Genomic DNA, 17034 nt, shown 5'->3' on the forward strand with positions numbered 1-17034 from the left:
AGGTGGTGGCGTTCTACCACGGCCTGAACAGCAGCTACAAGCCAGTGCCAGGCAAGGCCATCCACTGGCCCGGGGGAAAGCGAGGCCCGCCCCCTGACACCCCGCGGTGCGGGTTCCTGGGCACAGACCCCAAGTGCCAAGGAGGTATAGTATGGGTAACAAACCCGTTGCATGCAACTACTTATTTATTTCTACACAAACAACATCTTTCGATAAAATATATAACAAACTCAAGGTGTATGTTATTCAAAAAACTTTTTTTAAATAAAATATTATAACTTTGTTAATAGAACAAAATAATTATGCATGCAATACCTAATGTTTTACAAGTAATGTAATCAAGTTGACAATATTCGTAAATTCGTATAACTGTCAGGCATAACCTGTCATTAAGTTTATCTGATTCATTTTCAATTTCAACTAGATTACAATGATTTCTGTTTCTCCTGTCTAAGTCTTAAGTTGTAAGAAACTTTTTAATCAAAACTTTACCGGTCGAAGCACTTCACTATATTTTCCAATTCAATGACTATCTAATCCTTAATTCTTTTTCATTAATTTCCGTCCACAAAGTTTAGATTGCTCGTAAAACTTGTGGTGCAAAGTGATAATTTTCATTTAGGGTTACTTCTGGTTACTCGAATGTTTTGTAAAGTTTTCAAGAAATACCCGTTTTATGACTCCAAGTTGACAAATTCATCAATCGATTTAATAATCTATGTGGCCTTATAAATACTCCCAACATCAGTGATGCGAAATTTAGAATAAGAAAAAAATAATTAAAAATATAAAGAAAAAAAAAATGAAAGACTTTATTAATTTATTTCGTAAATAGATGCGTAACTAAAAAAGTGATGCAATGTGTATATGTATTTATAAAAACAATTAAAATATACATATATATCCGTTCCTTTTCACGCTGCGTAGAGGCCCAGACCGTTATAATTTATTGTTTTATCGGTCTGGCGATATTCCTGACGTTCGCAGTAACGGCCGCCTGCGTCGCTTACAAGTAAGTACTTATCGGGATTCTATTAACTTTTTATGAAGTTCGGAACAAAACGGTCGACTATAATCTTGCGTAGGTAGACGCCGATAAATGCCATCCTGTGTCGGATTTTCATCAATTTCCTAAGACTTCTCTTCATTTTATTCATTTAGGAAGATTAATGATGCTATAGTGTTTACCAAAATTCATAAACAAATACATGTTTAACATACTCGTAGTGGCCATATTTTTTACGGATTTTTATTTCTGTTTACCAAGTCAGTGAAAAAAAGGAAAACTAACTTATTAAAATGTGATGAATTACAAGATTTTCATTTTGATCAGCCGTAAGGTTTCTGAAACAAATAAGATTTCTTTATGTGACTTTATTTGAATTCATATATTGTTCTTGTTGTTGTAGTGACTTCCATGTCTGCAACTTCAATCATAATTTTGAATAGATAACAATAAATTTTTAAAGAACATTGTGACAATGTAGATCACCTTAAAATGTGTTTTTTATGACTCAAGATAACAATTGAATGAAAATATAACTTTGATTTATAGGCGCTGTTCATATAAAGAGTACTTATCTTCGAAGTTAACTTCTAAGTCGAAGTTTGAATATAAATAGGCGTGCGATGAAAAACATCTCAGGGCTGCGCCCCCGAGTAGATATTGATAAACGAGATATCAATTTATGGATAGGTCATATCGAGCTCCATACAAACAGAAATTTGCTGTCCAAAGCCTTGCTGTAAATGGTTGTGTTATATGTTTTATAATACCTAACGGCTCAGTAGGATTTATTGTTAAAAATAGACGAATTTTTTTTCTTAGAGTTGGAAGCAGAACGAAATATGAACACATAAATGGCGCCTTTACTTATACCTTGGTGCCTCTAGATAAATTTTGAATACGTTTTATGAAAGCAAACGTGTTCAGTTGCTATCTTGTTTAATTTGATATTAATAGTAACTTTCAACATTTAACCAAGTTATAAGTTAAGTTTATGTCGTGTTCTGCGGTGGAGCCACCATTTTTAAATATATCAATTAAACCTTAATATGTATGAGTATGAGCCGCCGAAGTCCAAATCTGGCGCTGACTAGCATAGGACTATAGAAAAACTGAGGCTTATGTCTAGATATAGTCTAATGTGAGCTAAAAATATGAGATGATGCAGAGATTGCGCTTGGCCGAGGCTAGGAACGCCTGGTCTAGTCCAGTTAAAAATTTAGCTTGCAAGTGGTCAAACTACTTGCAAGCTAAATTTAACTATTGTTTTAGGCAAGCGCGAATCGACGCCGAGCTTAACAACATGGCGTGGAGGGTCCGCCCCGAAGAAGTGCTAGTGGAGGTGGGGACTGGCCTCGGAGCCAGCCCAGCGCTGCACAACATCAATGAGGCTGTTAAGGTAGGTCACAAATTGAGTCCTACCTGGAGAAGTGTTCGTGGAGGACACTGGCAGACATCGACATCGTTGCAAAATAGTAAAAAGCATTTTAACGTTGTACAAGTTTGCCTCGTTTTTTATCCGCAAAGGGACTATCTTTTTATTTTTGATTCACACCAACACCGAAGCCTTGTTGACCTGTCCCAGACAACCCAATCAAGACCAACATAAAATAAGAAATCTGAAAATAACTGCAAAATGTTTAACATTTTCCGCTAACGAGTCTTTGAAGATATTGCGATGCAAAGCGGTGTGAAAATTGTCTGGGGCTTGATTGATGAAAAAGCATTGGAATGATAAAAAACATGGACCTTTTTATTATATTTGTTTAGCTACATATAGCTACTTACATGAAAAAGCTAACCATGAGACGAAATTAACGAAATTATTATGTATTCGATTACAGGCAATACAAATAGAAGAAATATAAAATAAGCGTAAAATTTACAGATTCCATAAGGGTTCCATTTTTACCTTTTGAGGTACGGAACCTCTAAAATAATAAATTATTAATTTATTAAATTGTCCTCTCACTATAGTAAAAGATAATTTTATTTCCTCTACAACTAATTGTGATAGAACAAACAGAATCAATTTAATTACCAATTAACCGGTAATCTCTCTAATTGGCAGCGACGTAAAGCCTCGTAGTCACGTCAATTGTCAATTACGCTGAGAGCCGGGGAGCTATTAATGAATGCAACTCTGTTATGTGCACGTCGACGAAGTCAGGGATTTGGTTTCATTTGTATTGTCATTAAATATATTATTTTATTCTTGAGGCATGCAATAAAAAGCAGATAACAAAAAACATAAATAAAATTATACAAAATACTAATCAGAATCCACTAGAGCGTGCATGGTTTTACAGAATAAGTGGTTCATTATCTAAAATTATATCAGTTTGTTTTATTAGTTGCGCTCCGGAGCTTATCCCCCGAGCTATAAATTTAGTACAATAAAAGTAGTATTCACCACATTATTATTATTAAAAGGATATAATGTACAATATAATATTAGTAACTACGGATTATTTATACAATATATATATTTATTTTATTTTCCTTTTCTTAAGTTGAAATTCTGCACCTCTTTTGAAATGTATTTTTGCAAATTACATATAGTATGGTTGCGCCAATATGGTACTTTGAATTTGGCGCCATACGTCTCGGTCTTGTTTGAATTGTAAGTTGCTGATTGGCTCCCACATTTCCTGTTCCTATTAGTTGTCTCCTTCCCACACCAACGCGCCAACGCATGTGTGAGCGAGAAGACAATACCAAGCAATTCGCAAATCATCGCCGATAGTCATGCGCTTCATTGTTGTGCAAAAAAATTCGGTTTGTCGCGCGCGCGGTCCCGCTAATAATGAAATTACACTTGTACCACCCTGTGAATGTGCATAAACTCTTCCATACAACCACCGTGGACTTTGTGCGTTGTAGTTTACTTCCAGCATCGGCCTGGAGAGCAAATTGGATCTTCAGCGGACCAAGCCCGATAGCACGCTGCCGGCCGACCTATTTGTGAAGGCATCTCAGCAAAGGTTGGTGGTTCCTTATCCACGAGCTGCCTGCTCCTTTTGTCCATATAGCCTCCAGGCAGTTCGTCCTTTATTTTTCTAATTAGCAACTTGCAAAGCATAAATATACAGTCCTACATATATCGTCATTGAACCGGCGCATCCATAGTAAATTATTCACAAAGAACTACTACCTCTTTAGAATGTTGAAAGCTTTCCAATGTTGATATTTTATTGAATACAAGTTAATTTTAACTTCGCATTACATTATATTATGACAAATACCAATTTTCGTATATAATTTTGTTTTTATACCTCTATTATGAATTATTTACTTATTCTTATAATATTATTTCTATTTGATAACGAAGAGAGACGTGAGACTGTTCAGAAAATATTATTAAATAAAAAAGAATGGACGTGTTACAGTCAATTTATATTGTGAATGTATTCAGTTTATTTTCCAGTATTTTCCATTTTGTTTGCAAGTTTCGAAGTAGTAAGCATATTTGCATATTCATGTGTATAATCGCTCAGACAGCATCAGGTAATATAATATAAAATGCGGACACAGCAGAGGTCCTGTCCAGCTCAGGCCAAAATGAGAAAGCAACTTTCTTTCAATTTTCTGCAAATACTTTCGCATAGGTATACCTATGGATTATTTAAGAGAAGGTTCGTTCGGGAATGTCAAACATTAAAAGGTAAAGCTGGTATAAAATACGTTTTATCCCAGTTATCCCTGGGCTGGAGCACCCGCGGCAGCACAGCGACATCTGTCGGCAACAGTCCTTCCATCACGCTGACATCCTTCACCATAGGGCTGTACAAGGGCAACCGAGTGGCTGTCAAGAAAATTCACAGAAAGAAGCTGGACTTGAACAAGAAGCTGCTTTGGGAGATTAAACAGGTAAATAAATATTTTTACATAGTGAAAGTATTTGAATTAATGAATGACATGACAGCGCGGCCGCAGAGGTCGAAACGCTCTGAGAATCACTAATAGCCGATAGCAAAAAAATATTTGCGGGTGAGAGCATCCTTACCGCAAATTATGCTAGAGGTTTCCTAACATATTTTTGTGTCTATATAATTATCAACTGCCAAAATCTATCTAAATTATCTATCCAAATACGTAGAGAGCTCAGATATTTAAATGTTATAAATATTTATGTATATCACCAGGAAAAGGTGCGAGGAAATATTTAATTTATGGAAATAAGTGAAAATGAAATACCAAGCTGCCATAACGTTTAAGTACAGCGCTTGATATATAAATGTAATTTGGCAGCAAAAAAATATCAGTGTGTGTTATAGAAATATTGTGAGAAGAAATAAAATAATGTTTTCCAGAATTGTATTGATATAAATCCGTATTGTCTTATCTTTATCGTTTCTAATTTGTGCACTCCCTTCCGGATGTCGAGAATCAGCCTACCCTGATCCCATAATACATATAATGTAAAAATTTGTTACTTTCCAATCAAAATAAAATGTGATAGACATAATTTCCGACTCTCTGAATACGTCCACCCATAGATATCAGAATATAGTGCGTGCGCTATTCGCTGCTGAGAGTACGTGACCCAGTGTTAGACTGAATCTTGAACCGACCGTAAAAAATATTTTCTAATAAACAATCAACTATTATATATACTTATATTTTCCCTTATTATACTTACTTATATTTTCCCTTAGGCCCGCAACGTATCCCACGAGAACACTGTGAGATTCATCGGTGCATGCGTGGACTGCCCTTTAGTATTCATCCTCACGGAGTACTGCCCTAAGGGTTCCCTGAAAGATGTACTGGCCAACGACGAGCTTCAACTAGACTGGAACTTCAGGACATCACTGGTCCATGATATAGTGCAGGTGGAGTATACTTACAGAAGGCTATTTTACGACAGAGGATAGCGACGGTTATATCTTTTTCGCTATGGCCGCTAAATTTTCTTTTTAATAGATTTACTGGTTAATTTAGTAAAACTGCTCTAGGGACTTTGATCCCTGTAGACTATAACATCTAATGATCATCATTATCATAGCCTATTGCAGTCTATTGCTGGACATTGGCCACTCCCAAGGTACGCTACTGCCACCGGTTTTGGGCTTTAAGCATCCAGCTGTAACCTGAAATCTTTCGCAGATATCGCGCCATCTAGCCAGTCCCATGCTTCGCTTACCCGGGTGCGATCTCCACTCGAGAACACGTGTGCTGAGGCACTTATCTGCTCTTCAAATGTGGCCACATGGCCTGCCTGTTGTCTATTCAGCTTGACTTTGTAATTTCGGCTATGTCGAAGACTTTCGTTCTCTGTCGGATGACCTCATTCCGTATACGATTCCTCAGTGAGATCCCGATCATAGCTCTTTCCATTAAAAATACCTACCTAGAGTCGAAGCCATCAACTCATTTTAATATTGAAATGCATCTAACTACACAGAAATATGCACCAAAGTTACGATCTTCCATGAGAAATGTCAATAAAATTGTTGTGATTGAACATACGTCGTAACATTTGAAATCCTTTCATTTATATCACCCGTTTATGTAAATACTGGTATTATTTCACGCTATCAACACTGTCGTAAACAATTTGCACTCCAACTTTATGACGTCACAAGTTTATGGCTGCATAGAAAGAGCGGCCTTCTGAACTATACAATTAACTCGGAAACTTTACGATCAAACAGAAGAAGTTTATAAATTGTTTACAATATAAGCTACATTGAAGCTATTTTCTAATAATTTATGGACAATAAAGTACGTGTTGTCAGTTTAGATTCAATTTTAATCGGAAGATGGTAATTTTCCGGTAATTGAGTTTATCCATGGCCGCACGTGTCTGGGCAGAGCCCTTCGTTGACCTATGTATACGGCACTTTCTGAACGTCAATCTTTGTAGCGACGCTCAAATGAAAGAAAAAGTATACTCGTTTATTTTTCTTTCTCGAAGCCTACTTACGAGTACATTTGATTGCTACATCGATCTTTACTACTTAACCAGAGGAAATATGGCGACAGTCTCCAGGACCTTGCAGCCAAAACAGTAACAGCACAAAGGGCTGCAAAAATGGTCAGAGCATCATATGATCAAAATGGCTGGAGGACCTATTGAGAGAAGTGTCCTGGTGGCGCTGGACGGTACCGAGTGTACGTTGAAGATGACTACGTACTCGATTTCGGCGAGTGAGGTTTTTACTATTCGAAATATATTACCTTGGGCCCTACTTTTACCTCTTGAGTTTTCGGAAGGTGTATACTCGTAGAAAAGATATTATGAACTACGATCATTGAAATGCCGTCGTATCTCAGGGCATGTGCTATCTCCATGGCGGGCTGGGCGCGCACGGCAAGCTGCGCTCCTCCAACTGCCTCATCGATGGACGCTTCGTGCTCAAGATCTCGGACTTCGGCCTCAACACGCTCTGCACGCCCACAGACTTGATCAAAGATGACACCTACTACTACAGTGAGTTATTATATATCGCTCATCCTTGAGTGTTTCTAGTTGCTTTCGGGGCTGTAACACCTCGAAGCCCGGAGTCATAACATTTTTAGAATCGACCATGAAAAGATCAGATATTTACTCATATATATTATTAGTTTATTTTACATATTTCTTGTTTTGACGCCGATTCTCGGAACTTTCCGTTCCCTAGAATGTTGGGTGAAATAATAAATCTCCCTATATTATTTTTGTGGTATTATTACTGTACTTTTATTTGCATTCTGCTCGTATACGACATCAAGTCAACATGTGGATTAATAGAAATCAGAATATCAGACAAAATATTAATTTATGTAGCACTGTGCTATAGCATGTGCTACGCTCGTAGCACAGCGCTTCGAACTGTAATAATAATATAGAACCAACGTCCTTTTCTCTTACAAATTGGTTTAGGTGACAAGAAACTGAATGTGAACCTACAATTTCTTTCTTACTATGAAAATAAGTCCTCTGTCGCGTCTGTCTATCTGTCTGTGTGAATGTGATAAACTCAAAAACGGTTTTCGGTCGGCTTTATTTGTATGATTTACACCAATAGATAGAGTGATTACTGATAAGGGTGAGGTGTCTAATTTATTGTGATTTTACCCGAAGCCGGGACGGGCTGTTAGTTATTACAAAATGAAAATTTTTTTTTCAAGTTTTATCATTCATTCATAAATTAACTCAGATCAATAGAAAAATAAATCAAATTTATCTAAAAGCTTGTACATTATCACCCAATCGATTTAGAGTTCGTAATTCGTTCGAATGAATTCATCTAAGTACTTAAGCAGTTCAATTTTAAGTAAATTGTAGAGATTGAGGAAATTAATTCCCTTTTATTCGATTCATTAAATAGCGAATATTTTTATCTTTTTCGTTTGAATCGGAAAAATATGATTAATTTATTAAATAATAGATATCATTTAATGTTTTTAAATATTGATGGTAATGTGTGACCAAGCCATACAATTTAGTAATGGTATTAGTAATATCATCAACATTTTAGGGTGATTTAAACAGTCTTTTAGAAGGTTAACGTTAATAAATAGTATTATTAGACTATTTTCAGAGATAGAAGCAGAATTGCTAAAATTAATTAAAGACCAATGTATTATTAATGATATTAACAGTGATAAAATCCGGACTTCAACAAATTTAGGTTGTTCTAAATGTCAACAGACGCAAACAAAGATCATTGTGATAAAGAGAATTTTCAGACCATTCGTTAACATGGCTTTGGTAACGATGTGATACCCATTGGACCTTTGAGATTCGACCCAAAATACAAAAGTGCACATTGGGCTTTCATTCCACTTAAATTATTATCATTTCAATTTACAAAACTCGTTAGACCTTCCTAGAAAATTTGCAAATAATGATTCCACGTTAGACCGCTTTTGAAAGTAATAGTTTCACCTGTCCCGCTGTCTATTATAGGAAATATAGAATTAACACACGTTTTTCAGTCTGATAAGCATCTTCTGTATAAGTATCGTTACGCTTTGTCTGTACAGTAATTTTTTCTAATAATTTTGAATCTTTACGAAAAATTGGTAGTCTTTTAATAAAACATACATACTTCCGCTTGTCAAAATATGAAATCTATATAATGTACACATTAAGTCAGTTTCAATTGCAATGAATTATAATAAATTTGACCTGATAGTGTCACCCGTTGAATGCACAATAAAAGCTTGTGTTAACAATGACATTTTGTAAAAAAAACCTAATTAAAAATTAGCCTAGTATTCATTCGACATTCTAGATTAAGCCTTATGTGGGTAAAAAGAGTCATTTTAAAAGATCTACACTAACGTACTATATAACTTAGTACTATAAACAACAAGAGGTCGAATAGTAGAGGTGAAGTAGGTACAAGACCCTTTAAGCGCTGTTGGCGGAAAAATACGTTAATTGAAATTAATTGAAGTGACAAAACCAGGAAAAGTATATTTTGTGCTTCAACGTTTAATGAAACTTCTAGATAAAATTTTTCCTCCTTAGGAGGTTCTTAAATATTGTAATTGATGATTTTATTAATTGATGATTATGAAAATTCTCTTGTTTACTAATTATAGTTGCATAAGTAAATATTGTTACTAGCACGATGAGCATGACGGTGTTGGTGTGAAGATGCCAGCCTGTGGATCGAAAGGTCCCAAGTTCGAATCGTGCTCGTGCCTCATGATTTATTTTGTTTACAAATCTGACTTATGTATAGTAGTTTTTATCGAATACTTCTTGGTTCCGGTGAAGGACAACATCGTGAGGAAACCTGCACACTGGTTGATCATTCACATTTTTGTGAAATGGAGAAGACAATGACAAAACACTCCATTAATAGTGCCAAGAAAGTTGTGTGTGATTCATTCCACGTAACGACCACGAACCTCAGCCATGATCGTTAAGGAAATACGACTATGAAAAGAGAGCATGATATAGTCTTTGTCTGAATTAAACGTTTTAAATTTAACTGATTGGGGTGTCCTACAGAGCTGTTGTGGACAGCACCTGAGTTGGTGGCAGCGAGCCTGTACCCTGGAGCCGCGGCCTCGCTGAAGGGTGACGTCTATAGCTTCGGGATTATTCTCGAGGAGATCGTCCTTAGGGCCGGGCCTTTCCATCACTGCAACAATACCATGTCCAATAAAGGTAACCACTTAACCTCTAACCTTTTTTGAGAAAAGTGATTTTGGGAAATTCACGTAGGCGAAACCGCGGGCACAAATCTAGTTGTCAATAAATAAGTGCATGTTCATGTACGTATTGTTTTTAGTCTACCTAAGTTTCATTAAATTTTAGGTTTGTAAAGTCAAATATTTATTAATTACTTACGTTGGTCAAAATAAACAAAGCAAAAAGCCAGTATTCAAAATTAAAATTGTAAATTTAATCCTATTTGCCGCCGCCGCTCCTCGAATATCAAATTTCATGTCCATTATAAAAAATATTTGCAAATTACGTTTTTTGAAACATGAAAAATTAAAATCTATACAATACATATAATAAAACTGTAAGTGGGCTATGTCTGTATAGGAGATAATAAGGAACAATAATTATAGGTCTTTATGGGACTTATAGAAGCTCAAATAATTTATTACATTTTTGTTTGTCTGTCCGTAACAACTACTGAAATTGGATGCGGTTTTCAAAGTAGTATAGCAGAAGGTTTAACTTAAAATCTGGTATAAGTTTAATTATCTTTTCATTCCATTACGTTGCTTAGAACCGAGATATTGACAATAATAAGTTAAGAACGGACGCGTACGCATTCGATGGACACAAACACAGAAACGGGCACACAGACAGAGAAATATTTGTGATCTTAATTAAGTACAAATACATATATGCTGCGCTGTCGTTAAATTTAGATAATTAAAATACATTATTTTACCGTAAAAATAAGGTAGTTACCTACTTTATCTAATCTAAAGTAATGGTAGGTGTAACCGTTTTAACGACAGGTAGCTCACAGAACTAAGGCATTTAATTAAAGTCTTTTAGACGGTAATAAACTTACTAGGAATATATAAGGAACTGGAGTTACCTACCTATTTGTTTGCTTACAACATTATTTAATAAAGTGATTTTTTTGATGAGAAATATAATTTAAATAAATGTGAAAAAAAAGTGTGAATGTCGTGTGTGAATGTGTGTGAATATCATCCTATTAATATTATAAATGCGAAAGTTTGTAAGGTTGTCTGTGTATGTTTGTTACTCGAATCTTTCACGCAAAATCTACTGGACAGATTGTTATGAAATTTGATACACGGGTAAAATATAACCTTTCCATCGGACCATTCAGTTTTGTCCATCGTATATTTAGAACTAGCGGCTCCCCGAGGCTTCACTCCCGTGGGAATTTTGGGACAAAGTTATGCTGACATTATACCTACGTTTGTAACTGACGTTTTACTAATTATTATTTATTTATTTATTTCCCAACTCTTTTCTACTATTACAGATACTTTAAGGGTGGGTTGCAATGTCAACTTCGACGTCAACTTTAACGTGCGCAGAAAGACGCGAAGTACGTCATTTGTCTAAACCTCGGTGTAATCCTAACATCAGTTTTTTTCGCTCACTCCTATTTTATTTTAGTCTTTTAGGGTTGTATTCCCTGATTGTTTCCTTAAATTAATTGATATTAATAGAAGTTGAATTAAAGACTAGCTATTTTCGTCGAATATTGTTACTTTTAGCTCTTTCGATTCCGTGACTCTGCGTATATGAATTCGATGTCTACATTTTGTAAACAAAAAAAAAAAAGCCTACAAAAGTAAAACTGCAATTCGAATAATACTGTCTTCGCAAATAAAATACGGGCACTGAACCCTTTATATTTGGAGGACCACATATTGGGTCTCCTTTAAAATTTCTTTAAAGGATAAATATTGACTTTGACAAAGAAATAAAACTCTAAATAAGATAGGTATTTGATTTTGCTTTTAATGTTTGGAAATATGTACTTTATATACATAATGAATATCGGTTTGGAAGCGTTTTTCGAAACACAGCTTACGCACAGCGCATCTCTTGTGAAGAAGAAAGCCTTATGCTTTAACTGCTGTAACGCGCAAAGCTTCTTACATTCAATTTCATAGTCTCTTAAGTCGATAGCATTTTAAAAGCGTCAAACGTCGAGAGATTATTTCACTTGTGAATAAGAGTCCTTATGCGCTTTCTTAATAGATACTTTGTTTAAGCAATTGTAATTCTGTTCAAAGAAATAGTTACACGCGTGTGCGCACGGGAATCTCCCCCGTTCCGGCCGGTGGTCTGCACGAGTGATGTGACGGCGGGGGGAGGGGGTGCGGGAGCAGCGGCAGAGCTGCTCGAGCTGGCGGCCAAGTGCTGGAACGAGATACCAGATGATAGACCCAGCTTTGACACTATTAATGTTATCTACATCAAGTAAGTGTGTCCATGAGTTTATTTAAAAATGTAACAATAGTTTATTTGCCACTTTATGTTATAACCAAAAAATTAGTTCTAATGATTTCTTAAGGCTTTCGCTCGGCATTTACCTTGAGGTATCTCATCAGGAAGCTGATATTCTGCGGATACCAGTGGTAACATGACAGAGGATTTCTGAATTTTCTCTTCGGTGTACGAAAGACAATATAAAGTGTCAAATTTAAATACGCGAAAATTATCAGGTCGTGGTGACAATAATGAACTTGGTACGACGATTGACTTAGCTTTATCACTTCATCTTATTGGTGGCAGCGGTGGGATACTTCATACGTGTGACGATAACTATATATACTTTGCCTTATTTTAGCGGTTTTGGCTTGCGCGAGACTTCCACCTCTACCGATGAACTATTTGACAGACGATGTAAATCTTTTATGTACTGTTTTTTTAATAAATACCTTAAAATATTAACAACCAAATTTTTTTTAAACTACAACTATACGGTCTGTCTGATGGAAAGTGGTCACTGCAGCCTATTATACGCTTATAGTAAAATGTAGCATTATCGCAGGGGCTACTGCGACAACCTGATGGATGACCTGCTGCGACGCATGGAGCAGTACGCCAACAACCTCGAGTCGCTGGTAGAGGAGAAGACGGAACAGTTATCGCTGGAGAAGAGGAGGTCGGAAGAACTACTCTACCAGGTTTTGCCAAGGTATGGAAACGAAAAATAAAAATTTCACTTCTCGTGCTCGTAAAATTTGACATTATGATCAGTTTACTACTACGAAGTGTATAATTTATTATCTTAGTCAATAAAAAGTCCACAATATTAAATTATTATCGATGACAGGAAGCAGAGTAAAATTGAAAATACTCCACCGACAAAAACCTAGTTCTTAAATTATGATGTCGAATAAATAGGGTTTATTAAGTGATTCTGTGGATCAGTGGTCTGGATATTGGACTTATGGCCCGGAAGTTGTAGATGTGACTTTCATGGCGGCACGGTAAGCTGACTTCAGCGTTACGTCGTTTCCAGTCTGGTTAGGGTGTACTATGCATGTATATTGAATCGGCTAACTATCCAAAACACGACAAATCATATACTTATATCTATTGTCAAAAACAAATTTTATATGGAGTTTGCATACCAGTAATGTACTTATTATGATGTCAAGGATTTTGGAGTCGCAAATTTCTAATGTACTTTAATGAAACCGAAAATTAGTAAATTAAACTATTTCATAGTATCGCTGGACTTCCTTCAAGACTGTTCACAAATAAGCCATCGTGTTGTATCAAGTGGCCAACCATTAATCTTCTCAAGCAAACAACTTATCACTACTCTACATAGTATAAAACAAAGTCGCTTCCCGCTGTCTGTCAATCCCTATTAAAAATCTTTAAAAGTACGTAACGAATTTTGATGCCGGTTTTTGTAAAAATAGATGTTTTGATGAAGATATGTATACAACATGCATAATATTGTAGCTCGCAACCGAGTGACTCCGGGGCGAGTAACTAATCAAATAATATGAAAATATATCCAATAGGAGAATAATCTTTTATTCATTCGCGTCGTGTGTCGCTGTTATAAACCGTTTTACAGTTCGTGAAGACGAATATGTTCAACTGCCTGTTTATTCGGCGATTAACAGCTATTGTCGGTAAATGCTGCTGTTTAGGGTTATGTTTTCAGGGTTCATGATGAAGTATACATGTACTATAACCCTTTTTGTATCACAATGTTTCTGCATATTTACAGTGGCGGTGCTAGACCTCGTATGTGGAATTCTTTCTCATTTTACTTCGCTGTACAAATATTATTACATTAAGTGTACAAAATAATATATGAGTTTTATTTCAGAGTTGGTTGAGGTGTGAGTAATTCTTCGAGACCCTAAAAAACGCGGTCACACAGTCATCATTTCCAAACTACTAAACCTACGGTCTCAGAACCAAATACGTATGATGCCTCACTTATATATGTATATAAAATTAGCAATAAATACGATAAATTATTTACCATTTAATGAAAAAATATTACACGATTTTGCTATTTCGTGAGCGCGCAACAAAATCGCTCGTCTCGCTTCTAAGAAGATCTAACTTCCTTACATACGATAGCTGCGCAGACGCTACTATCCTGATATCGGTGGGGAAGACACGTACTCTCGTTGCTTCAAAACAAAAAAAATACGAGGAAGTTACTCTTTGAAAAAAAATTTTTTGCTGTTTTCTAGTAACTTTCGTGAACATATTTTGGAGGTGAAATGTTTATAATTTTTAACTTTAAACTACGGAGAGAGAAGGACTTCGAGACTATTATCTAGTTTATTATTTGAAAAACAACACATATGTTAGTTCGTATTTTTTTTAAACTTGTTGTTTTCATAACTTTCGTGGCAGAGTTTTCGTGGCGATTTGCCCACGAAAGTTATCTAGCCCTTAAAATAATACATATATGTAATATGTATGATATATGTATATTTACTTAAAACCATATTAAATCGATCTACTTAAAACCATAGTAACTCTACTCGACTATAGCAAAGCACAAAAAATGTTTATAATCTTCTGAAAATATGATTAAAAATTATGTTAAGTAGGCAAGGTTATATATTCTTTTCTATACTAGTTTATCGTAACTCTAATCCTAATACACATAAATGGTACCTAAGATTGTATTTATTGGCAATATTTTGTCTACATGCTCAGTTCAGTCACGATACTGAACAACTTTTCGTATGGGAGAAACCGCGAAATTGAGAAAGAGAAAATAAAAGCTGAGCCATATATTTTCCTCACGTTTGGTATTTAATTTGTATGGAATAGCTGGTAATTTTTTCACTATTTCGGGGTAATAATACTTTTCTTATCAAATTTCTATCCCAGAGACCGGGAATGGGAGGAGAAAGTTTAGACAAGTTATATTTAATAATATACTGATTAAAATGCAGATTTTAATAGAAAATGATTGCTAATAAAAGTCTTTTACTTAATAAATATAATTTAGATAAAAATTTAGAAAAAAAAAGATTGATACAAATCCTGCTTGTGAAAAATTAGTACATCACTTTCGTGATATCTTTCGCAACTTTCGTGGACATGAAAATTTCAAAATACAATATATTTGTTATTTATGCTCTTATTTATTTATAATTTATATTTTACGTAATGTTATTACAACATTTTTATAATATTATTATTTAAGCTAACGTTACTTAAAAATAAAATTCGCCACGAAAGTGACGCGGAGAATAGTTTTTGAAGAATAATTTATTATGTTTTACCCGAGCGAAGTACAGTACCTAATACGAACATCAAGGAAAATTCTTCACATATTTTGCATATAAACGCTTTTTAAGAGATTATTTGCAAAGCCTCGAATGTCTTCATAACGGGCTGTTACCTTTACCTTTTCTTTTTTTCCTTTTGATGCCTGAAAATAACGCTTCATTGAAGAAAAAAACATTTTGATCATTTATTCATATTCAAGCCAGTCGGTGAATAAGAATTTAAGTAAATATTTTTTCATTTGATCATCATTTTATATTCACGTAAAATAATAAGTTACAAGTTTATTTGTTAGACAAATTAAAAAAAACCCCGACTTTCAATATTCATTTCGCTACAACCTTTGAACAGATGAACCGATTTTCATGAAACATGGCTAAGAACACTCGGGATAAAATTATCTATGACACAAAAAAAAACGAAACGAAAATCGGTTCATCCGTTTTGGAGCTACGATGACACAGACAGATAGAAACGTTAAACTTATAACTTACCTCTTTTTGCGTCGGGGGTTAAAAAGGTACCCCCTCCGGAACGATCTTCCCCGTATGGTCTATTTTTAATATTTGGTCTGTTTTTTTTTTTTTCAATAATTGTAAGTTCTTCATAGTCGTATTCCTCATGGCTGAGGGTCGTGGTCATTTTGGCATTATTAATGGAGTGGTTTGCCATTGCCTTCTACATTTCACACACAAGTTAATAATCAACCAGTGTGCAGGTTTCCTCACGATGTTTTCCTTCACCGGAAGCAAGTGGTGGTCGATGAAAACATGAGTCAGATTGGTATACAAACTCATGTGGCACGAGTAGGATTCGTACCTGGGACCTTTTGATCCACAGGCGGGCGTCTACTATTACACCACCACCGCTTCAATTGTAAGTACATACATTTTTATCCCATTACTAAGTTCACTATATTCTAAGAAGTAATTATATTACCTGTATTATTACGTTTGAAAGAAAGAAAAGGTATTTATTAAATTAATAATGAAAAGTGGAACACGTATGTTTGAGTAAATTGTTTCACTCTTGATTCACTATCGGCGATTTTCTATATGCGATGCTCATTTTGAATGTTATTTATTATAAGGAATATGATGTGCCATGTCAACAATCTTGAATGGGACATGATTTCGAGTGAAGAACTCATTTCCTAGCTTGTAATTTGGGTTCATTTTGTCAGATTTGTTCTATACAGTAAGGCGATTTACATACGGAATTACAAACTTTAGACAGTTTTTTTTCTTCTCTATCTCTCGTTATGAGCGTTTTCTAGGTTATTTTCGCAGCTGTAGGGCGTCGGAGCCCAGAAGTCACTTTCCTACTATTTCTTGTCCACTTCGCA

The 17034-nt window shown here is 35.2% G+C and overlaps 1 protein-coding gene across 1 annotated transcript in view; it reads left to right on the plus strand.

Annotated features, from left to right (window-relative positions):
- LOC128677826 (uncharacterized protein) overlaps positions 1 to 17034 on the plus strand; it is a 47137-nt gene that overhangs the window by 25713 nt on the left and 4390 nt on the right. Inside the window, exons 10-18 of the mRNA XM_053758948.1 lie at positions 3 to 144; positions 928 to 1012; positions 2279 to 2405; positions 4703 to 4876; positions 5665 to 5841; positions 7286 to 7442; positions 9960 to 10118; positions 12197 to 12383; positions 12958 to 13104. Of these exons, the coding sequence (XP_053614923.1) occupies positions 3 to 144; positions 928 to 1012; positions 2279 to 2405; positions 4703 to 4876; positions 5665 to 5841; positions 7286 to 7442; positions 9960 to 10118; positions 12197 to 12383; positions 12958 to 13104 (1355 nt within the window). The remainder of the gene's footprint in view (positions 1 to 2; positions 145 to 927; positions 1013 to 2278; positions 2406 to 4702; positions 4877 to 5664; positions 5842 to 7285; positions 7443 to 9959; positions 10119 to 12196; positions 12384 to 12957; positions 13105 to 17034) is intronic.

This window comes from Plodia interpunctella, chromosome 18 (assembly GCF_027563975.2).
Source record: "Plodia interpunctella isolate USDA-ARS_2022_Savannah chromosome 18, ilPloInte3.2, whole genome shotgun sequence".
Classification (NCBI taxonomy): Eukaryota; Metazoa; Arthropoda; class Insecta; order Lepidoptera; family Pyralidae; genus Plodia; species Plodia interpunctella.